General features: G+C 47.2%; 1 protein-coding gene across 14 annotated transcripts in view; it reads left to right on the top strand.

The window, feature by feature from the left end:
- Window positions 1-20,461, top strand: part of GTF2I (general transcription factor IIi) — a 104,368-nt gene extending 83,907 nt beyond the window's left edge. For 8 of the 14 annotated variants that reach the window (XM_060173509.1, XM_060173508.1, XM_060173516.1 and 5 more), the window contains 15 exons: window positions 5,197-5,380; window positions 6,393-6,451; window positions 7,172-7,246; window positions 8,872-8,970; window positions 9,862-9,927; window positions 10,923-11,106; window positions 12,239-12,306; window positions 12,693-12,773; window positions 14,105-14,188; window positions 15,173-15,356; window positions 16,893-16,921; window positions 17,734-17,775; window positions 18,432-18,473; window positions 18,919-18,994; window positions 19,944-20,461. In XM_060173509.1, the coding sequence (XP_060029492.1) occupies window positions 5,197-5,380; window positions 6,393-6,451; window positions 7,172-7,246; window positions 8,872-8,970; window positions 9,862-9,927; window positions 10,923-11,106; window positions 12,239-12,306; window positions 12,693-12,773; window positions 14,105-14,188; window positions 15,173-15,356; window positions 16,893-16,921; window positions 17,734-17,775; window positions 18,432-18,473; window positions 18,919-18,977 (1,256 nt within the window). In that variant the 3' untranslated portion in view covers window positions 18,978-18,994; window positions 19,944-20,461. Of the gene's footprint in view, window positions 1-5,196; window positions 5,381-6,392; window positions 6,452-7,171; window positions 7,247-8,587; window positions 8,837-8,871; window positions 8,971-9,861; window positions 9,928-10,922; window positions 11,107-12,238; window positions 12,307-12,692; window positions 12,774-14,104; window positions 14,189-15,172; window positions 15,357-16,892; window positions 16,922-17,733; window positions 17,776-18,431; window positions 18,474-18,918; window positions 18,995-19,943 lie in introns of those variants that run through there. The other 6 variants (XM_060173510.1, XM_060173514.1, XM_060173512.1 and 3 more) reach the window with 6 other exon arrangements.
- Window positions 20,462-23,857: the final 3,396 nt, after the last annotated feature.

Genomic DNA, 23,857 nt, shown 5'->3' on the forward strand with positions numbered 1-23,857 from the left:
TTTTGTAGCCTGACACCTTACTGTATTGCCTGATGATTTCCAAAAGCTTCTTGCTGGATTCCTTAGGTTTTTCCATGTATACTATCATGTCATCTGCAAATAGGGAGAGTTTGACTTCTTCTCTTCCAGTCTGTATGCCTTTAATTCCTTGCTCCTGCCTGATTGCTATGGCAAGAACTTCCAACACTATGTTGAATAGTAATGGTGATAGTGGGCAGCCCTGTCTAGTACCTGATCTGAGGGGAAATGCTTCCAGTTTTTCACCATTGAGTATGATGTTGGCTGTAGGTTTGCTATATATAGACTCCACTATCTTCAGGAATTTTCCATCTATTCCCATTTTTTTAGTGTTTTGATCATAAAGGGATGTTGTATTTTGTCAAAGGCTTTCTCTGCATCTATTGATATGACCATGTGGTTTTTGGTCTTGCTTTTGTTGATGTGGTGGATCACATTGATTGATTTACGTATATTAAACCAACCTTGCATGCCTGGGATAAACACTTGGTCATGATGGACAATCTTTTTGCTATACTGCTGTATCCGATTGGCTAGAATTTTGTTCAATATTTTTGCATCTTTGTTCATCAGAGATATTGGTCTGTAGTTTTCTTTTTTGGTTGTGTCCCTGTCTGCTTTTGGTATCAGGGTGATGTTGGCTTCATAGAAGCTGGCAGGGAGTATTCCAGTGTCTTCAATCTTCTGGAAGACTTTTAAAAGTAGAGGTATGAGTTCTTCTTTGAAGGTTTTGTAGAATTCATTTGTAAAACCGTCTGGTCCAGGACTTTTATTTTTGGGAAGATTTTTGATAACTGTTTCAATTTCATTAGCTGTGATGGGCCTGTTCATGTTATCCACTTCCTCTTTACTTAGTTTTGGAAGTTGGTAGGTATCTAGGAAATCATTCATTTCTTCCAGGTTCTCTAGCTTGGTGGCATAAAGTTGTTCATAGAAGGCTCGCATGATATGTTGAATTTCTGCAGTGTCTGTTGTGATATCTCCTCTTTCATTTACTATCCGATTTATTTGGGTCTTCTCCCTTTTTTGTTTTGTGAGTCTGGCTAAAGGTTTGTTTACTCTTTTTTGTTTGTTTGTTTTTGTTTACTCTTTCGAAGAACCAACATTTACTTTCATTGATCTTTTGTATGGTTTTCCTATTCTCAGTGTTATTTATTTCTGCCCTAACTTTAGTGATTTCTGTCCTTCTGGTTGCTTTAGGATTCCTTTGTTGTTCTTCTTCTAGGTCTTTAAGATGTGCAGTCAGGCTGTTTATTTGTGCCTTTTCTTGTTTCCTAATGTGTGCTTGTATAGCTATGAACTTCCCTCTTAGGACTGCTTTAGCTGTGTCTCAAATATTTTGATAGCTTGTGTCTTCATTTTCATTGAACTCTTGAAACATTTTGATTTCTTCCTTGATTTCCTCTTTGACCCAGAAGTTGTTAAGAAGTGTACTGTTGAGCTTCCACATTTTGGCACTGTTACTAATCTTTTGTTGATTGTTAAGTGTTAGTTTAATTCCACTGTGGTCTGAGAAGATGCTTGGGATGATTTCAGTGCTCTTGAATTGGCTGATGCTGTCTTTGTGGCCTATAACATATGGTCTATCCTTGAGAATGATCCATGTGGATTTGAGTAAAATGTGTATTCCAGTTTCTTGGGATGAATGACTGAAAATGTCCAATAGTTCTAGTTTATCTATCTCTTCATTTAGCTCCCTTATGTCTTTACTGATTTTCTTCCTGGATGATCTGTCAAGTTGAGATAGTGGGGTGTTGAAGTCCCCTACTATGATTGTGTTACTGTTAATATATTGCTGTAGCTCTTTCAGTAGAAGTTTGATGTATTTAGATGGCTTCTCATTGGGTGCATAGATATTAATAATTGTTAAGTCCTCTTGATTGACTGATCCTCTGAGCATTAAGTAGTGTCCATTCCTATCTTTTTTAATCTTATCTATTTTAAAGTCTATCATGTCAGATATGAGAATAGCTGTTCCTGCCCTTTTTTGTGGGCCATTGGCTTGTATGATAGTTTTTCATCCTTTCACTTTAAGTCTGTGTTTGTCTTGTTGAGTTAGGTGAGTTTCCTGTAGACAACATATTGTTGGGTTGTGTTTTCTGATCCATCTTCCTATTCTGTGTCTTTTAGTAGGTGAATTCAGGCCATTGACATTTACTGATATCAAAGATTGAAGATATATATATATATTTTTTTTTTTTCCTCCAGGGTTATTGCTGGGCTCGGTGCCTGCACCATGAATCCACCGCTCCTGGAGGCCTTTTTTCCCCCTTTTTGTTGCCCTAGTTGTTGCAGCCTCGTTGCGGTTATTTTTTTACCATTGTTGATGTTGCTTTGTTGTTGGATAGGACAGAGAGAAATGGAGAGAGGAGCGGAAGACAGAGAGAGGGGGAGAGAAAGATAGACACCTGCAGACCTGCTTCACCACCCGTGAAGCGACTCCCCTGCAGGTGGGGATCCTTACGCCGGTCCCTGCGCTTTGCACCACTTGCGCTTAACCCACTGCGCCACCGCCCGACTCCCAGATTGAAGATATTTTAACGCCATTCTTGTAGAGTTTTAGAGTGTTTTGATATATGTCCTATTTGTGGTGGTCTGGTTGTTTATAGGAGACCTTTCAGAACTTCTTTCAGGGCAGGCTTGGTGATGGTTGCTTCCTTCAACTGTTGCTTGTCTGAGAAGGTTTTGATGCTTCCATCTAGTCTGAATGACAATCTAGCAGGATATAGTATTCTTGGCTGAAAGCCTTTCTCATTGAGCACTCGATAGATATCTTGCCATTCTCTTCTGGCCTGTAGTGTTTGTATGGAGAAGTCTGCTGCTAATCTTATGGGTTTTCCTTTGTAGGTGACTCTTTGTTTTTCTCTTGCAGCCTTGAGGATCCTTTCTTTATCCTTATTCCTTTCCAATCTAAGTATGACATGTCTTGGTGTCTTTAGGTCTGGGTTAATTCTATTTGGGACCCTCTGGGCTTCTTGAATCTTTATGTCTTTGGTGTTGTCTGGACTAGAGAAATTTTCAGCTATTATGGCCTGGAGAATGCTTTCTTCCTCCCCTTCTCTTTCTTCCTCTGGTAAACCAATAATGCGTATATTGTTTCTTTTGAAGTCATCCCATAGGACTCTGTTGTTGTTTTCAGCATCTCTTAATCTCTTTTTGAGATCTCTTACTTCTTTTTTAGTTGTCTCTAATTCATCCTCAGTCTTGCTAATTCTGTCTTCAGCTTCATAGATTCTATTCTCTCTGCCCTCTACTGCTTTCTGGAGTTCATCTATTTTGTTGCCCTGCTCTGATACTGTTTTAGCTTGTTCAGCTAGTTGCCTTCTTAGCTCAGCGATTTCAGCTTTCAGCTCTCTAATAACCATGAGATAATTAGAATTTTCTTCCATATTCTCATTTGTTGTTCCTACATTTCTGATTACAATTTTTTCAAATTCTTTACTCACTCCTGTTATTATTTCCTTAGCTAATGTTTGGATGTTGAACTCGTTGTTTTGTGCTTCACCCTCTGGAGGACTGTTAGCTGGACTCTTGTCCTGGTTCGAGTCTCCAATATTTTTTCTTGTTGTTTTAACTATTTTATATATTATGTTATGAGTTCCCTTTATCAGTACTTTTGAAATTATTGATCACTATTGCCTGGATTGACTTGTGTCTAAGTAATTTAATTAAAGGTTTTACCGTGGTGGAAGTTAACAGTTTTTTCAATCCCTGAGTTGGAGCTCAGTGGTGTAAAAGCCTCTTTTTTTTTTCTTCCCTGTAGGCTATGTGAGCCTGAGGGCTTTTAAACTATCAATAGGCTTCTTAGCTTCATCACTGACTCCTGACCAAGAGATAAAGCAGGGTGTGGCAGAGATAATCCAGTGGTTATGCAAAGAGACTTTCACAGCCCCTCAGCTATGCCACCGAGGAATAGATCTTCTCCTGAGTTTCCCCGTTAGATCTCTGTCCCCTGGTGTCCCTCCCTGTTGCTGCTCCAGATTCTGAGGGTAGTAGCAATGGAGACTCAGAGTTGCACTTGGTGAGTCTCTGGGGAGTCCTTTCCTCCCTTCAGCTGTCCCCTTGTTGGTGGAGCAGACTGGAGGTGGTGTCTCCACTGGTAAACTGTTGAACTGTTAGCAGCCACTTAATCTCTCCTTAGGCCCCTCTCTTCTCTGTGTCACCAGCCATGCGTGTTTGTACTCACGGGTGATTTACTGGGTTGCTGTGGTCATTCTAGTCTTGTCTTGTTTCGGTCCTGGTGGTCTCCTTTGGTATTCCTAGTTGATCCGGGAGAGGAGAGGAGAGGAGAAGAGAGGAGAGGAGAGGAGAGGAGAGGAGAGGAGAGGAGAGGAGAGGAGAGGAGAGGAGAGGAGAGGAGAGGAGAGGAGAGGAGAGGAGAGGAGAGGAGAGAAAGCGATCTGCTGCTCGTAGCTCTGCCTCCGGAAGAAGTCTGATGAGATGATTTTTTAAAATGTTTTTATTTGGGAGCTGGGTGGTGGTGCAGTGGGTTAAGCCCAGGTGGAGCAAAGCACAAGGACCGGCGTAAGGATCCAGGTTCAAGCCCCCGCTCCCCACCTGCAGTGGAGTTGCTTCACAGGTGGTGAAGCAGGTCTGCAGGTGTCTCTCTTTCTCTCCCCGTCTCTGTCTTCCCCTCCTCTCTCCATTTCTCTCTGTCCTATCCAACAACTACAACAACAATAATAACAATAACAATGACGATAAACACAAGGGCAACAAAAGGGAATAAAGTTTTAAAAAATGTTTTTATTTATTATTAATAGAGACAGAAATTGAGAGGGGTGGGGGAGACAGGGAGAGACACAGAGAGATACCTGCAGCCCTGCTTCACCACTCATGAAGCTTCTTCCCTGCTGGTGGGAACTAGGGGCTTGAACCTGGGTCCTTCCTTGTGCACTGTAATGCCTGGCCCCAATAATGAGATAATTTTGAGTGATGACATTAACTTATCTCTTTGACATGAAGTGCTGACATGTCCCTCTTGCATAGTATTTTTTTGGGGGGGTATGCTGGGCTGCTCTTGGGTTTTCACCCAAAATTTAACCAAAATGCTTCCAGGATTCAGTGGAAATTGCTCAATTGTCGGGAATTCTTGCCTGGACCACATTTGAGGATGCTGACAGAATCAGCTTATGTCCTGTCCTCCCCTCTACAAATCATGTCCTCTTCCCCTTTCAGCTCAGGCTCTGGGGTTGACCGAGGCAGTGAAGGTGCCGTACCCTGTGTTTGAGTCAAACCCCGAGTTCCTCTATGTGGAAGGCTTGCCGGAAGGAATCCCCTTCCGCAGCCCGACCTGGTTTGGAATTCCGCGCCTGGAAAGGATTGTTCGTGGGAGTAATAAGATCAAGTTTGTTGTTAAAAAGTAAGTTGGTGGGGGTGGGGATGGGGACATGTGGTGGTACACCTAATCAAGTGCACATAGTATACAGTCCTCAAGGACCCAGGTTCAAATTCCTGGTCCTCATCTATTGGGGAAAACCTTGAAGAGTGGTGAAGCAGGTCTGCAGGTGTCTCTGTCTTTCTCCCTCTCTATCTCTCCCACCCCTCTTCTCTCTGAATCTATCCAATAATAATAGTAATAACAATGTAAGTGTAGCTGTTTCTGCAATTAAGACCAAAGGGTTTTTTCTATTTACTTGTTTTTCTAATGGTTACATGTCTGGCCTTGAAGTCACGGGAGGGAATTTTTCTTTTTTCCCTCCTCCAGGGTTATTGCTGGGCTCGGTGCCTGCACCATGAATCCACCGCTCCTGGAGGCCATTTTCCCCCCCTTTTGTTGCCCTTGTAGATTCGTTGTGGTTATTATTATTGCCCTTGTTGACGCAATTCATTGTTGGATAGGACAGAGAGAAATGGAGAGAGGAGGGGAAGACAGAGAAGGGGAGAGAAAGATAGACACCTGCAGACCTGCCTCACCTGTGAAGCGACTCCCCTGCAGGTGGGGAGCCAGGGGCTCGAACCGGGATCCTTACGCTGGTCCCTGCGCTTTGCGCCACATGCGCATAACCCACTGCGCCACCGCCCGACCCCCGGGAGGGAATTCTTAACTGTGCAAAATCCAAGGCACCCACAAGGCTTCAGCCTGTCCTTAACCCCCAGACTTCCTACATGTATCAGAGATGTAAATGTCGATTTTGAATGCATTTTGGAATTAGTTCTTACCTTCCTGGTTAAGCTTGTAAGCAGCCAAAAGTCAGTGATGGAGCTCTTTGGTGGCTCTGCCAAATCTCAGTAGAGAAACCAAACCGAGGGAGTGACTCTTGAAAGAGCACCCAGCAGGTTGTTGGGGAGGGAAAGTGCGCTTGGGGGACAGTAGAGCTGGGTGGCCCATGGGTGCAGGTCCTGCTCAGTAACCACTCTCACACCGCCTTCAGACCTGAACTAGTGGTGTCCTACCTGCCGCCGGGGATGGCCAGCAAAGTAAACACGAAAGGTAAGAGGTTACCTGTGCTCCTGACCTTGCTTCTGTCTGTCTCTGTCAGCCTCACTCAGCCAGAATCACTGTCACTGGCCAGCAGCTTTGTGAGGCTTTTAGTTTGTGTCTTTGATTAATTAGTATCATTGTTCTGTGTTTTTTTTTATTTAATGACTGACTTCATCTTCCATTCTGCTAAAGATTTTAACTAATTTACTTATTATATATTATCACTGTATTATTATCAATTACTTAATGACTGGCTTCATTTTAAGATCTTAATTAATTTTATTTGTTATATATTATTAATCTAGTATATTATTTATTATCAATTAATTTATCTAATGGCTAGCTTCATCTTCTTTCCTTTTTTAAATTTATTTGACATAGAACAGACATCACTCTGGTGCTGAGGATTGAACTCGGGTCTCATGCTTGAGAGTCCAAAGTTTTGTCCACTGTGCCACCCCCCTGGACCACCTATTTTTTGTTTTAAATATTTCGTGGGAGATTGCATGCCCTCAACCCTCCCCCTTTCATGTTTCCACAGCTCTGTTGAGACTCGGGTAGAAGGTTGCCCTGCCAGTCTTAATTTTTCAGGTTTCTTCAGAAAGAGCCAAACTGTCTGGCCTTTTACAAATTGTCTGGACTTTTTACAAAGTGTCCATTTCTGTGTGTCCTGCCAGGTCCCCCCCCCCCCCCCTTGTGCCATCCTGACATGACTGTTTCTCCCGACAGCTTTGCAGTCCCCCAAGAGACCGCGTAGCCCTGGGAACAACTCAAAGGTGCCTGAGATTGAGGTCACCGTGGAAGGTGAGGAATCCCCAGCACGTGTGTGTGTGTACACACACACACACACACACACACACACACACGGCTCTGCAGTGTGGTGTCTCCACTATAACTTACTAGCTGTGTGATAGGCCGTCAGTCACATGATCCCCTAGCCGGGTTCCGTTTTTTGTTTTGCCTCCAGGTTTATAGCTGGGGGCTTGGTGCCTGCACTACAAATCCACCGCTCCTAGTAGCCTCCCCCCCCCCCCCATTTTATTAGATGGGACAGAGAGAAATGGAGAGAGGAGGAGAAGACAGTGGGAGAGAGAAAGATAGACACCTGCAGACCTGCTTCATCGTCTGTGAAGCGACCCCCCCTCCCCCGTAGGTAGGGAGTCAGGGCTTGAACTTGGATCCTTGTGTGCTTAACCAGGTACGCCACTGCCAGGCCCCTTAGCTGGCTGCTTTCACAGAGCTCCAGGGCACATGACCACAGAAACGAAATGACGCGACACACCGAGCGTATGTGGGGCCATGACTAGCCTGCATGGCTGCTGGAGAAACTGCTCCTGTTACAAAGTCCTGTGAAAGCTGTACAGGGGGTAAGGCAGTGGTGCGTCCGGTTAAGCACATACATTACAGTGTGTGAGGACCCGGGTTCAAGCCCCTGGTCCCCACCTACACCTACAAGGAAAAAGCTTCACGAGGGGTAAAGCAGGGCTGCAGGTCTCTCTCTGTCTGTTCTCTTCCCCCATTCCTCTGGCTCTGTCCAGTAATAAATTAAGCAGCAGAGGAAGGAGATTGGGAGCCTGCGGATTTTCCAGTCTCTTCTGTAGGCTGGGAAATCGAGGGCTCTACTGTGTGTCCTTGGAACATTGGCTCTTCTCCATGAAACCTGAAGAGATTTGAAATCATTGACTTCTGACTAAAATAAACTCGGTGTTTAAGCATCTGGTGATGTAGCAACATTTAAAACTTTATAGTAAGGGGGGCTGGGCCATGGTGCACTGGGTTAAGGACAAAGCACGAGGATCCTGGTTCGAGCCCTTGGCTCCCCACTTGTAGGGAGGGGAGCTGTGAAGCAGGTCTGCAGGTGTCTCTCTTTCTCTCCCCCCTCAGTCTTCCCCTCTTTTCTCAATTTCTCTCTGTCCTATCCAACAACGATGACGAGAGAAAAAAAAAAAAAAGATGGCCAGGAGCAGTGGATTTGTAGTGCAGGCAACCGAGCCCCAGCAATAACCCTGGAGGCAAAATAATAATAATACTTTATACTAAGAATCCCATGAAGACTATGTCAGCAATAGCTACAGAGAATTTTTAATTACTTTAAAAAAAAATTATTCACTAATGAGAGATAACAAGAGCATCACTCTGGCCCAGGCGATGGCAAGAATTGAACAGGGCACCCCACATCTTTGAGTCCAAAGCCCTGTCAACTGTGCCACCCACTCGAGGGTTTCTGCAGGAAGCTTTAGAGTGGGACCCATGCACCTGGAGTCGTGTTGGTGGTCAGAGTTTGCAAAAGTAACAGACAGGTAAATGGAGTGCTTGTTTGCTTTGGAGGCTCGTTCTCCCACTCACACCCTTGAAGAGCCCTCTTGCGGACATCCTCAGGCCGCCGCGCTGTGTGGGTGGATTGTGCTGCCTCTTCTCTTCTCCCTTAGGCCCTAACAACAACCCTCAGACCTCAGCCGTGCGGACTCCCACCCAGACCAATGGCTCTAATGTCCCCTTCAAACCCAGAGGGAGGGAGTTTTCCTTTGGTAAGTGTGGGTTTTAATTTTTTGGTCTCTTCATTTAAGTAGAAGGAATTATTCAGCGTGCTAGGGGTGTGTGGTTGTGTGTGTGTGTGTGTGTGTGTGTGTGTGTGTGTGTGTGTGTGTAAAAGTCAGTGTCCGAGGAGTTGGGTGGTAGCACAGCGGGTTACGTGCACGTGGCACAAAGCACAAGGACCAGCATAAGGATCCCAGTTTGAGCCCCCAGCTCCCTACCTGCAGGGGATTCGCTTCACAGGTGGTGAAGCAGGTCTGCAGGTGTCTGTCTTTCTCTCCCCCTCTCTGTCTTCCCCTCCTCTTTCCATTTCTCTGTCTTATCCAACAGCTTACATCAGTAACAATAATAATAATAACTACAAGGACAACCAAAGGAGATAAATAAAAGTCAGTGTCTGTTATTTAACTAACGGCACAGATTCTTGAACCAAACTACTAGAGTGAGAGTGGGCCCCCTTGCGTCCTCATCCCAGGATACTGGACAGCTGCTTAGTCTGTGTCCTCAGTCACGTGAGGACAGTGTAGCCCCCCGCTTCATAGGACTCGGGGCAGGGTAGAGGTTCTAGATACTCAAGTCTTGCCGAGGGTCAGAGGATACTGTGGTGACTTGGGAGAGAGGTATTGTTTTGTTTTTCTTTTTTAGTTTCCTTTTGTTTTTCTGGTGACTTGAGCGATGTTATCTGTTTGAAGCCAGCGCATTCCTTACCTAGTAAAACAACTAACTGGTGTAGTTGAGGTCCCACAAGGACTGATAACAATGTGTGTTCTTGTAACTTCACACTCTTAAAGCTACAGCTACACAGCCTATCGCAAAATGGGGAGCAGCTGGGGGGTTTGGCCGTGGCCAGTGACTGTCTTGGTCTCCCTTCCCCCCCCCCCCAGAGGCCTGGAATGCCAAAATCACAGACCTCAAACAGAAAGTGGAGAATCTCTTCAATGAAAAATGCGGTAAGAAGCCTCCCCACTGAAATTTCTGGTGGCGGCGGGGTGTTTCCATAGTCCAGGAAGGGAGCTTCTGGGGCTCAGCACTTAAACCCGAAACTGTTCGGGGCTGTGGACTTCACAGGCTTGAGCCTCATCATTTCTCGTTCTGAAATCAAAGTGGATTCATCTCAAATTATGATCGTACCAACACGGTGTAATTGAAATGTAGTTTTAAAAAGCTGATGTTTGGGAGTCAGGCGATAGCGCAGTGGGTTAAGTACAGATGGCACAAAGCACAAGGACTGGCGTAAGGATCCCGGTTCGAGCCCCTGGCTCCCCACCTGCAGGGGAGTCGCTTCACAGGTGGTGAAGCAGGTCTACAGGTGTCTATCTTTCTCTCCCCCCTCTGTCTTCCCCTCCTCTCTCCTTTTCTCTCTCCTAACAACGAGGACATCAATAACAACAACAATAATAACTACAACAGCTGATGTTTAATAATCTTGTATGTATATTATTTATTTATTAGAGACAGAGAGAAACGGGGGGGAAGAGATGGGGAGGGAGAGATACAGACTTGCTTCACCCACTGCTCATGAAGTTCCCCTGTTGCAGATAGGGTTTGAACCCAGGTCCTTTTGCACGGTCACGTGTGCACTCAGTCAGTAGTGCCACTGCCCAAACACCTTGAAAGTTTAGTTTATAGGGCCAGGCGTTGGCACACCTGGTTAAGCACACACATTACAGTGTGCAAGGACCAAGGTTTAAGCCCCATGTCCCCACCTGCAGGGGGAAAGCTTTATGAGTGGTAAAGCTGGGCTGTAGGTGTCTCTCCGTCTCTCCCTATCGCCCCCTCCCTGTTCAACTTCTGTCTGTCCAATAATAAATAAAGTTTAGTTTACCAATTATACCTCTAAATAAATGGTCAGACAATGCCACAAATATTTTTCTGAAAGGTGTTATTTTAGGAGCTGCTGCTGTGAATCCTAAGAGGTGTGTGTGGGTGTGTGTCTGTCTTACAGGGGAAGCCCTTGGCCTTAAACAAGCCGTGAAGGTGCCATTTGCTCTCTTTGAGTCCTTCCCAGAAGACTTCTATGTGGAAGGCCTGCCTGAGGGTGTGCCCTTCCGACGGCCCTCCACTTTCGGCATTCCACGGCTGGAGAAGATCCTCAGAAACAAAGCCAAAATCAAGTTCATCATTAAAAAGTAAGGCCCTGGGAGTTGTGCGATAGCACAAGGGGTTAAGCGCAGGTGGCGGGAAGCGCAAGGACCAGCAGAAGGATCCCGGTTTGAGCCCCTGGCTCCCTACCTGCAGGGTGGTCGTTTCACAGGTGGAGAAGCAGGTCTGCAGGTGTGTGTCTTTCTCTCCTCCTCTCTCTCTTTCCCTCCTCTCTCCATTTCTCTCTTGTCCTATCCAGCAACGACGACATTAATAACAACAACAGTAATAACTACAACAACAATTTAAAAAAACAAAAGGGCCACCAAAGGGAAAATAAATAAAGAAAAAAGTAAGGCCCTTGGGGAGTTGTGTGGTAGCGCAGCGGGTTAAATGCACGTGGCACAAAGTACAAGGACCCACCCAAGGATCCCGGTTCGAGCCCCTGGCTTCCCACCTGCATGGGGTGTTGCTTCACAGGTGGTGAAGCAGGTCTGCAGGTATCTATCTTTCTCTCCCCTCTCTGTCTTCCCCTCCTCTCTCCACTTCTCTCTGTCCTATCCAACATCAACGACATCAATAACAACAACAATAATAACTACAACAATAAAAACAAGGGTAACAAAAAAGGAATAAATAAATACTTAAAAAAAATTTTTTAAGTAAGGCCCTTGCGTGAGCGGGGCTGTGAGTCAATTGCTGTTGCTGGGGAGCTGATTCTTGGGATCACCTTTGTGGCTGTGATGGCCGCCACCAGACCTTAAAGTCAGCTTTGTCAGTGGCATGGTGACCAGATTGTGTGGGCATCTACCCATAGTCGTATTTGTGACTGCTGGAGTCTTAAGCATTGATTTATTTTGATTGCCTGCCCCCCCCTCCCATTAAAGAATATTTTCTTCATTGCTTTTTTGCCACGATTTGTTTATGTACTAGAGTGAGAGAAAGACCAGAACACTGCCCAGTTCGGGCATGTAAGGCCTATGCTTTAATGTAGTCAGCTATCTCTCACCCATGGGGAATATTCCACCATGTTCTCTTCCTTCTTTGAGAACCCTGTTGTCCCTGTACTCTCCAGATGAAGAGCCCAATAGATAACATCCTGGGTCTTTCAAACTGTGACTTGCTCTGTTTGTCATGTCTTGCTGACAGATTACCACCGCACTTTTGTCTCACTTTCAGGCCAGAAATGTTTGAGACGGCGATTAAGGAGAGCACCTCCTCCTCCTCCTCCTCTAAGAGCCCTCCAAGTAAGTGTCTAGCTTGGGGAAAAAACGTGTGTTCTTAAGACATTGACTTTGCAGCAGAGAGAGAGAGAGAGAGAGAGAGAGAGAGAGAGAACAAACTGTTTAAACAGCTGCCAGAGTTAAATCAGGAAAGTCAGTTTCAAAATGGGGATTGTGGCTAGTGGACAGTTTTCATTCCTTTCATGGTTAGGATTTATGGACTAAGTGCCCCATGGGAGAGATAAAAGTAGGAGGTAATCTCTCCAGAAACTTCACATCTCCAAATATTAGAACACACCACAACAGGGAGCTAACCTTGAAGAGAGTTGAATTGAATGATCCGCCCCCATGAAGTTTGCAAGCACGGTACAGAGATTTGGTATCCATTCTGGTTTTGTGTCCCCTTTAAGGAAAGATGAACTCATCACCCAACGTTAATACTACTGCATCCGGAGTGGAAGACCTGAACATCATTCAGGTGACAATTCCAGGTATGACTCCTTGACTTTTCTCGTGCTCTAGGGAATGCTTCACTTCTGTGTCATGGGTTAGAGTCCAACCAGTGGTTTGTTTGTAACTGCACCTCTCTCCAGAGAGCTGCAGGACTTGTTAGCCTGAGGCTGCAGCGTGCCAGCTTAAACAGCTCTGGGTGGGCTGTTGGCTTGGTACTAAGATCTCTATTGCGTTTTGTTTAGAAGAATTAATGAAAGAGAAAGAAAACCAGTCTATCAACGTGGTACATACAGCCAGGGAGCACTCTTGGGGGGTTGGAACCCCGTGCTCAAAAGTCCACTACTATTGTGGGCAGGTTGGTGGCGCACCTGGCAAAGCACACACATTACAGTATGCAAGGACCTGGGTTCAAGGCCCTGCAAGGGAAAAGCTTCACAGGTGGTGAAGCAGGGCTGCAGGTGTCCCTCTGTCTCTTTCCCTCTCATGATCTCCTTCTCCCTTCTCAGTTTCTCTCTGTCTTTATTCAATAATAAATAAGTAAATTTGTTAATTAAATATATATATATATATATATATATATATTTAAAAGTGCAGAACTATGTTGTGTTAAATTGCCGTACAAAACCTCGGATTAAGTGCTTCATGACAGGAATGAATTTACCAGAGTGAAATCAAAAGAGGTTTTGCCACCAGGATTCTTTCCTCTTTATTTTTTTCTTTTCGTTTCTATTTTATTTGATAAGACAGAGAGAAATTGAGATGGGAGGGGGAGGTGAAAGGGAGTGAGACACCTGCACCCCTGTTTCATTGCTCATGAAGCTTCCCCCCTGCAGATGGGGCTTCGGGGCTCAAACCCAAGTCCTTGTTCATGGTAATGTGCGCTCAACCAGGTGCACCACAGCCTGGCCCACAGGTCATTGATTTTTTTAAACGTGGAGGGTTAGTTTAGGTAAATGTGTGGCCGCATTAATTCTGAGAAGAGAGTCTTAAAAATGTATATATACATTTAAAAATATGTATCTTACTGGTTAGAGACAGTAATCAAGATGATAGAGCAGATGATAGAGAGGGAGAGATAGAGAGATACCTGCAACTCTGCTTCACTACCAGCAAAGCTTTTCTGCAGGTGGGGAACGGGGGCTTGAACCCAGATCCTTACATATGGTACCATGTGTGCTCAACCGGTCATGCCACTGCCTGCTCAGCCCTGTTATCTATTATTTTTCATTTCTGGTATTGTGAAATCATTTCAATCTTGAGTGCTTCAAAATGCTTTCGTATTCCAGGCCCCTCAATAACGTGAGGCACCTCCCCCCCCCAAAAAAAAAAAAAGCAACAAAGCACTAACGGTTTTTCTCTTGCTTTTTAGATGATGATAATGAGAGACTGTCCAAAGTGGAAAAGGCGAGGCAGCTCAGAGAACAGGTGAACGACTTGTTCAGCCGCAAGTTTGGTAAGTCGGTTGTACTCGTGGGTGTTTGATCTTAGTGCGACTGGAGCAGCAGGTCACACTGAATTGTAATCTTCACATGAAAAGGAAAATAAGAAATAAGGCATTCTGGTTTTGCTGATGTTTTGGTCAATAACTAAGTTTATCAAAGCAAGGTTTATATTGGGTTGTCAGAAAGCCTTGGCACCTTTTTGCATAGAAAAACCTAGAAAACTACATCACGACTTTTTCTCCTCCTCCATCATCATCATCACTGCGGCTCAGCGCCTATACGCTACAAATCCACTGCTCCTGGAAGCCATTTTTCTTTTGTTTTTCCTTTTATTGGACAGGACAGAGAAATTGAAAGGTGGGAGAAAGACAGGCACCTGCAGACCTGCTTCACTACTTGTGAAGCCCCACCCCCTACAGGTGGGGAGCTGGGACCTCAAACAAGGATCCTTGCACAGGCCCTTGTGCTTAACCCAGTGCTTCACCGCCAGCCCCCCCCCTTCCAGAATTTTTTTAACAGCCCAGTAGATACGATTGAATGATTCAGAGCCCTAGTTGAGGCCAGAAACAGTCTTTAACTTTTGGTTCCACTCTCTGAATTACTTTTACAATTGAGGCAGTGTGCTACCTAGCAATGTTTCACTGTGTAAGTTCGCTTCTGGGGTGTGTTTTTTTGTTTGTTTGTTGGTTGGTTGGTTGGCTGGTTGTTGTTTTGTGTTTTTTTTTAATATTTTTTTACTTATCTGTATTAATGGGAAAGATAGGAGGAGAGAGAGAAAGAACCAGACATTACTCTGGTACATGTGCTGCCGGGGATTGAACTCAGGACCTTCTGCTTGAGAGTTCAATGCTTTATCCACTGCGCCACTGAACCACTGTTGGTTCATTTCTGTGTGGTGCTAAGGACCAAACCAGGCCGCCAGCCCTGGTCATGTGCTTTTCAACACTGAGGATGCTTGGATAATATGGAGTCTCCACCCTTCCTCCTCATCCCAGGTGAAGCTATTGGCATGGGTTTTCCCGTGAAAGTGCCATACCGGAAAATCACCATCAACCCCGGCTGTGTGGTAGTGGATGGCATGCCTCCGGGAGTCTCATTCAAAGCTCCCAGTTACCTGGAGATCAGCTCCATGCGGAGGATCTTAGATTCCGCAGAGTTCATCAAGTTCACAGTCATTAGGTGAGTGAGACGCGTGAGGTCAGCGCGCACCCTGTTCACGAGTAAGAACTTGCCTGTCCCGAGGCTGCGTCATTGCCGCAGACAGAGTCTTCTGTGTTAACAGAACCAACTTCACTTGTGGGGAATGACCAAACCAAGCATCTGAGCTGTTGTACTTTCTGCTCCCTTCCCTGTGCCAACTCTGAATTCTCCAGGGGTTTTTTTTGTTTTGTTTTGTTTTTTTTGCGGGTGGCTGCAGACTGAATCCAGCCTGCCACCTGGTTTGAACAGAACAGTGCCAACTGAGTCGCTGGGACAGAGTCCTTATGGTCTGCAAAGTCTAAACACCCTTCTCTCTCAGAACCAGTCCATGCTGACCCCTCCCCAGGCCTCATCCCAGCTTCAGGTCACACAGGATTCCCACACCCCTCCGGCCCCTTCAGTTTCCTTAGCTCCACAGTGAGTAGGACATAGTTGTTCCCTTGGAGAACACTTGATTCTAGAATAGAAGCAAGAACCACCACCGCCCCACCCCCCCGTAGCATTTTAAAAGAAGACTGACTGACTGACCAAACGATCAATTAACGAGACCACAAGAAAGTGAGAGACCGGAAGCAGCAGAGCATGACTGTGGCTCATGCAGTGCAAGGGATCAACATCATCAGGACCTCGTGCTTTCAAGAAAGTCCCCTGTTTTACCCATGCTGCAGCCCTTCCCACTAGTAGCATTTTAAGAATTACATCTATTAACTGTTATTTGTGTCCATCCGCCCCCCTCTCCCCAAAAAAAATTAAGCTGTCTTCCTTCTTCCAACTCCTCAAAACTTGACCATCACTAAATTTACCAAGGCAGTTAGTTCACTGTCAAGTATTCCCTTTTATAAATTGCTCACATCTGGTCTTGGAGTTGCTGAAGGCTCGCCCTTTCTAAGACTCATCTCCTATACGCACGAGCGCGCGCACACACACACACACACACCATATTTTTGTGCCTTTTTAAAAAAATTTTCTTTTTTTAAAAAATATTCCCTTTTGTTGCCTTTGTTTTTTTTATTGTTGTCATCGTTGTTGGATAGGACAGAGAGAAGTGGAGAGAGGAGAGGAAGGCAGAGAAGGGGAGAGAAAGACAGACACCTGCAGACCTGCTTCACCGCTTGTAAAGCGACTCCTCTGCAGGTGGGGAGCCGGGGGCTCAAACCAGGATCCTTAGTCCGGTCTTTGCGCTTTGCGCCACCTGCACTTAACCCGCTGCGCTACCACCCAACTCCTATTTTTGTGCCTTTTATCCACTGCCCGTTCTTCATACCTTCCCATCGGTCGGTCTGGTAAAAAGGAACCTTCTTCCTTAGTCTGTTTTTTATTGTTTTTGTTGTTGCTTGTTTGCTAGAATGACTGCTCCCTTTTCCTTTGTTAAGGACATGTGAGTTCTGTGGATGGGCGGGGCGGGCCGGGGCACAGTATATGGGGAGGCTGAGTAATCTTTGGATCAAATGAGATGTACATGCCAACTCTCACAGAGTGAAAATAAACCATTATGCAATTTGTTTTCCTCTTTAGACCATTCCCAGGACTTGTGATCAATAACCGTGAGTATTTTCATGTCTTTTTCCCTTGACTTCTCGGGGGCTGGGAGGCAGGGAAGGAAGTGCGTCCCTCCTGTAGCAGCCCACACAAGAGTTTTTGGTGTTTTTTGTTTTGTTTTGTTTTGTTTTTTGTTTTTTGCCTTCGTGTCAAGTGCAGGACACTTTCTGCCGGTGAAATCAGATAAAACCTTTTTCTGAGATCCCTATTTCCCCGTTAATAGAAACGGTAATGCTAGCAGCTCCTATTGGGGACACGTTAAAGCATGCATCAGCCTTCCGAAGTCAGGGCAGCCAGTTCCTGCCTGTGTCTATAAAGGATGGAGCGTTTGTGTGGGCAGAAGCTGAGAAGTCACAACAAAGACTTGAGAACCAAAAACCTGTGCTGACTTGCTTGTTCCTGAGAAGGCTGCCGGGGCCTGGCCAGTCTCCCAGGCCCAATAAGAAAGAGTCTGCGTTTGTTGTTGCTTTTCTTTTTTCTTTTCTTTTCTCTTTTTAAATTTTTTTTTTATCCTCTTGACTCATTTGATAGACAGCCAGAAATTGACAGGAAGGGGGAGACAGAGAGGGAGAGAGTATCTCTGGCATATGGGACATCGGGTATCAGGCCTGATTTCACCATATCATCTCCCAGACTGTCGTCTCAGAATCCCCTTTATCTGTTAATGGTGGAAGCCCTGTTTTGCCTAGTGTGTTCTTTGGGGGCCCGTTTCCTTGTTGTGGGGTAAGCTCCCCATCAGGGCCGAGCCGGAGCCTCAGCAGACGCTGTATTAGTGCTCCTCACTAATGGCGACTTGTCTCATCTGCTTTGTTTACAGAACTGGTTGATCAGAGTGAGTCAGAAGGTCCAGTGATACAAGGTAGATGAAGCAGGGGTAATAAAGGGAAATAGTCCCACCCACTCCTGCAACAGAACAAGTCCCCTCAGGTGCTGTGGCCTGACACTTCTGCCTTGGCCCAATGGGGAATTCTCAGCCTGGCTCCCAGCCCCGTGCGGAGGGTCCTGACAAAGAACATCCGTCCCCACCAGGACCCCTGAGGCCCAGTGAGGAGGCCTCTCACCTTTGTCTCCAGTCCGTGTCTCCCCCCCCCCAAGCTTTTTATTAAGCACTTTATTTTTAAACAAAGCCCTTCTCAGCTCTAGCTTCTGGTGGTGCTGGGACCTGAACCCAGGACCTCAGAACCTCAAGCATGAAAGCTTTTTTTCACCCCTCCCCCTGAAAAAGACTTTTATTACAAAGAAGCCCACAGAAGGAGGAAACTCTTTCCTCTTGTATTGGAACTGCACTAAGCTGTTATTTTTAAAACTTCAGCAGACTTTGCCCCATGTCAGCAAAAGACCTTTCTGGAAAGCCTGGTCGAATAACTGCATGTTTAATCCCAGTAAGCCGCTGGCTCTTGTTTCTCTTTGGCCTGTGCTTTGTGTGCAGAGCCTGGTCTCCCTCTGGGCTTTTGAAAGGATCAGAAGTTAAGTCCTGAGCAGGGCTGACCTGCCTTTTCCTGTGTTTCTCTTCAGAGTCCGCTGAGCAGAGCCAGTTGGAGGCCCCAGCCACAGAAGGTAAGCAGGCAGCCTGCCTATGAAGGCTTTCACCCCTGAAGGCTTTCACCCAGACAGGATTAGCTGGCTGGAAAACTAGTACTGTGTGAGGGTTTGTTATTTCTGGGTGAATCATAAAACCTGGACAGAAACAGAGTTCAGAGGTCCTTTTGTTCAACATTCCCCCCCACACACAGCAAATCCCAAACCACTTGAACTTGAATTACTTTTGTAACAGTCTTCATGACTTTGAAAATTCAAAGAGATTCAGACCTGAGATTCAGACGTCGGTGCAGAAGAATCCTTGTCTCTGAAAAATGTTACTTTTTTTTTTTCTCCCCCCTCCCAATCTCATTTTGTGTTTTCTGTCACATCATGGTGGGAAGTGGTTCACTCCGAGTGGGTTCTGAGCTGAGCAGGGTGCATGAGCAGTGTGGCTAACGGGCTCTCTTGTTTTTCTTGATAGAAATAAAGGAGACTGATGGGAGCTCTCAGATCAAGCAAGAACCCGACCCCACGTGGTAGACTTCTTCCCGCCCAGGGTAATCCCCGCCTCACCCTGCCCTGCATCAGGGCCAGTGAGGGCTCAGCTAGAAGCCCCAGGCAGCTCTCCCTTCAGTGCCCCCATCCCACAGGGAAGTGTCTGTGGCTTGTCACCTAGTCTCATCCCCCAGGGGTGGAGTTGAGTCTCATTGGACTGACTCCTGTTATTCCTTTTTTTAACCTTTTTTTTTTTTTTCCTATTTCACTGGATAGGTAAGGGAAATTGGGAAGAGAGAGGAAGGGTAGAGACAGAGACCTGCAGACCTGCTTCTCTGCTCAGGAAGTATCACTCCTGCAGGTGGGGAGTGGGGACTCAAACCCCTGTCCTTGCGCATGGTAGTGTGTGCGCTCGATTGGGTATGTCACTGCCCAGCCCCCACAACCCACTTTTTCTTTTAAAAACCTTTTTTAAAATATTTTATATATATTTATATATATATATTTTTTTAAACCAGAGGACTACTCAGCTCTGGTTTATGGTGGTGCAGGGCATTGAACCTAGGACTTCAGAGCCTCAGGCACGAGAGTCTGTTTGCATAACCATTACATTATCCACCCTCACCCTTCTTGTTTGTTTATATTATCTTTATTTATTTATTGGATAGAGGCAGCCAGAAGTCGAGAGGGAAGGGGGTGATACAGAGGGAGACAGACACCTTCAGCCCTGCTTCACCATTCACAAAGCTTTCCTTCTTCACCCTGCAGGTGGGGACTGGGGTAGGCGTGGGGGGAATTGAACCTGGGTCCTTGCACATTGTAACACATGTGCTCAACCAGGTGCCCCACCACCCGACCCCCACAACCCACTTTATCTGCTGTCATTCTGGTTGTGTAGTTTGCCACACATCCGTTTGTAGCTCAGCGTGTTGACAGTTGTGACGTTTGCGACTTCGCGGGAGGGATTGGTTAACCTGTCTCCTTGCCTGTCTGTTTTCTTCCCCCTTGTAGCGTAAAGTATCAGTCGTTGAAGAAGAGCTTTTCGGACCCGTTACTGCCCCGAGCTGTGTAATATACTTGTATAACAGAAATACCTTCTATACAAACCTTTTTTTCTACTTTTAGATAGAAATGTCTACTTTTTCAGCAGTTCTGTGAATTGAATTAAAAAGCAGAGTGACTGTAGCTTTTTGGAATGGCTGGTTGACTATGGACTGCACCGGGCCATGCCGGGAGCAACAGGGACACCGCAGGGGTGGGGGAGCCGGCTGTGACCACCCCCACCCTGAAGGGACAGCTCCGTGCCCACCGCCCGATGAAGATACCCACCGTGAGAGCTCAGTCCCATAGTTTTTCTTTTTTTCTTTTTTTCCCTCCTGATCTGAGAAATCACTTCAACGACTTCCTGAATGACTCCGTGAACAGTTAGCGTCTGTATATTTGACGAGCACCTTTTCCTAGGCTGTCTATCATGGTTCATATGGTTTTTTTTTTTATCAGAATTAAAAAACAAACAAACAAACAAAAAACAAAGCCACCCACTCGGATCACCTCACAGCCAGGGGAGAGGTCAGTATCTCAGCGTGTGGCCCGTCGATGGACACCGAGCTCCTCTCCCTTTGTCCCTCCAACTCCCCCCACCACACCCTGTCACTGTCCCCCCCAAATAAAATGCATGGTGTCCCGGGAGCCTGGGCACAGGCCCAGGGCTTCAGGCGAGTAAGCGTGGAATTCTCTGGGGCATCCACTGTTCCAGCCGGGCCCCAGGGTCCCACTCGCACGACTGAGGCCCTGGTGAGGGGCTGGGGGGGCATGCAGCCCCTTCTTCCCCACTTCCACCCCCCCCAGGCCGTGTGACCCCGGCTCACCGGGAAGCTAGAGTATGTGATGACATTAGAGCTGTCATTAGCTTTACCACAATATTCACAATGGAGAATTCAATTACATGGTAGCAGAAATAGGCATTTTTATGTGTTACTTATATTTTACCTCAAAGTCAACTGTAGATATAGGGTAATAAATAAAGTCCATCCAGGCCTTTCACACACTTACTCATCTGTCGGAGCTCTTGTCTCGAGCGTGGGGGTTGGGGGTGACTCGGTGGCTTGGGGGGCCGGGGGCAGAACCTCCCACAGGGAGATGGAGCACCAGCAGCAGACTCCCTGAGGTTCCCATGCCACCTGCCCCTCCTGCACCCACCACCAGGGGGCGAGCTGCATCCTTGAACCACCTGCTTCCTCTGCAGGAGGCTGTCCAGTCTGCACCGAAGGCCAGTGGGTTTAGCTCACCTGGGCACCTTTGCCGGGAGTGTGACCCAGTTCCATCCCAGCCTCTGGTACACTGGAGGAAGCTCCCACATCTCCCCGTCTCTGTCTGAAAACCTCAGCTCAGGGAGTTAAAGCCAAAAAAAATAAAAAGTCTTCACTGCCCTGTCAGCTCCTCCACACTTCCAGCAAACAGCCAGATCAAATGTGCCACTGCCCTCACCTCAGCACTCAAGGGTTTCGAGGTGCTTTCCTGCCCTGCCCCACCCCCACCTACTCCCAAGGACCAGGCTGGGACTGTTTCCAGGTCTCTCCCATCTCCGCCTGCTGCTGGGCTTCCAGGACTGGTCACTGTCCCGTCTCTTTGTGAGGAACGGGGGTTGGAGGGAAGCTGCTGACCCCCAGGGCATCCCACCTGTGCAGGCCTGTGCGTCTATGGAGCAACCCGCCATGAGGCACTCAGCTGGAAGGGGGAGGTGAGCACTTTCCTGGGGAGCATGCTGGTTCAGGGCCCAGCCCTACAGCAAGCAAGACAGCAGTGCCTGAGACCTGACTGCAGGGCCCGATCACGTCAGCCTGTCTGACTTGGAGCAGTGCTGGAGCCAATGGGGAGTGCCCACCACCCCACACAGGGCACCTGCTTCCCCCTGCTGCCTGAGTCAGCTGAACTGAGGGACAGGGCCCAGGCAACTGGGACCACGGGCACCTTGGATGTGCCATCAAAAGCAGTGGCCAGTGGTCCGGGAGGTGGCACAGAAGTCTTTAAAAAAATAAATAACGGCAGCCAGTTCCCTCTTGGGTCACTGTGACCATCCTTACATATCTCCTCTCCCGTCTTTTTTTTTTGCCTCCAGGTTTATTGCTGGGGTTTGGTGCCTGCACCACGAATCCACTGCTCCTGGAGGCCATCTTTCCCATTTTGTTGCCTTTATTGTTACCCTTGTCATTATTTTTGTCGTTGCTGGATAGGACGGAGAGGAATCGAAAGAGATGGGGAAAGACAGACACCTGCAGACCTGCTTCACCGCCTGTGAAGGGACTCCCCCCACCCCGCACAGGTGGGGAGCCAAGGGCTCGAACTGGGCTGCTTATACCGGTCCTTGAACTTTGCGCCATGTGCGCTTAACCTGCTGCACTACAGTTCAACCCCCTTGTCTCATATTTTATTTACTTATTTTAGAGATAAAAATTGAGAGGGGGCAGGAGATAGAGAGAAGCTCTGCTCCACTGCTCATAAAGCTTCCCCACTGAAGGTGGAGACCAGGGACTTGAACCTGAGTCCTGGTGCACTGTATAGTATGCACTTTACCAGAAGAGCCACCTCCTGCCCCCTGGACCTCGTTTCTCTGTCGCCCAACCCATCAGGGTTTGAGCAGGCTGAATGTCCCCCCCTCTCCCGCTTGTCCAGACACAACCAAGGGCCTTCACTGTTGCCATTTTGTTTTATTTCTGAGAAAGAGAGACCACAGCCCCAAAGCTTTCCTCGGTGCAGCCAAAAACAGTACAGAGTCAGAGCTCCAGCCCCGGCAGCACTCACCCACCCACCCAGCTCTCCCTGGGCTGCATGGCTGTCCCATAACAGTGGAGTGGGATGGGTCAGGTTTCAGGAACCATGGTGCCTATGCCCCACCTTCCTGGACTGCTCAGACCCCCATCCTGCAGGCTGAGCTCCCTGGGGGGCGGCCCCTCAATCTACACCACCAGCCCTGCAACTCAGATTCTTTGGACTCTTGATTTGTGCTGAGACTGCAGATGTAAAACGAGTCCCATCCCAAGGATGTGGAGGCTGTAGGGGGCAGTGCCTGCTGGGGACCCACCTGATTGCTCTTGAGGGGGCCCCCCTCTCCCGGGGTGGGGTGCAGCTAGGCATTGGGTTTCCCCGTTCTGCTAAGCAAAACAGCCCCGTGTGACCTGACCCACCCAGGCTCCTGCCTGTCATACTTTGTGGTTTTATGAGGAAGTTTCGAGAAAGCCCAAAGCAAACTGTGATACAACACCCATTGGTCAAGGTGCTTCCTGCCCATTTCCTCACCAGCAGAAGGACTTTTCACTTTTCTTTTCCCCAGAAACCATGCAGTACCCACCATTGCCAGGAGGGGAGGGCACACCAGTGGAGAGTACACATTGTCACGTGCCAGGACCCAGGTTCAAGCCCCCAGTCCCCACCTGCACGGGGGACGCTTCATCAGTAGTGAAGTCAGGCTGCAGGTGTCTCTCTGTCTATCCTTGATCTCAACTTCTCCCTGTCCTGGCAAATAAAAGAGAAAAAAAGGCCACTGGGAGCGGTGGATTCCTCATGCAGGCACTGAGCCCCAGCGACAACCCTGCTGGCAATAAAATAAAGAGTAAGGGGCCAGGCAGTAATGCAGCAGGTTAAGCGCACATGGCGCAAAGCACAAGGGCTGGTGCAAGGATCCCAGTTAGAGCCCCTGAAGACCCAGCAATAACCCTGGAGGCAAAACTAAACCAAAAAAACAGGTCTTTGTGCACTGTAATGTGTGTGCTTAAATGGGTGTGCTGCTATCTGGCCCCTTAAGATCTATTTTTATTACATTTCAATTTCACGTGATGGGGGTTGAGAGCAGGGAGGGAGAGAGAAGGAGAGTACATGAGAACCCTGGCACATGGAGTATTGGGATGTAGGTGCCATGCTCTCACCAG

This window comes from Erinaceus europaeus, chromosome 15 (genome assembly GCF_950295315.1).
Source record: "Erinaceus europaeus chromosome 15, mEriEur2.1, whole genome shotgun sequence".
In the NCBI taxonomy this organism is placed as follows: Eukaryota; Metazoa; Chordata; class Mammalia; order Eulipotyphla; family Erinaceidae; genus Erinaceus; species Erinaceus europaeus.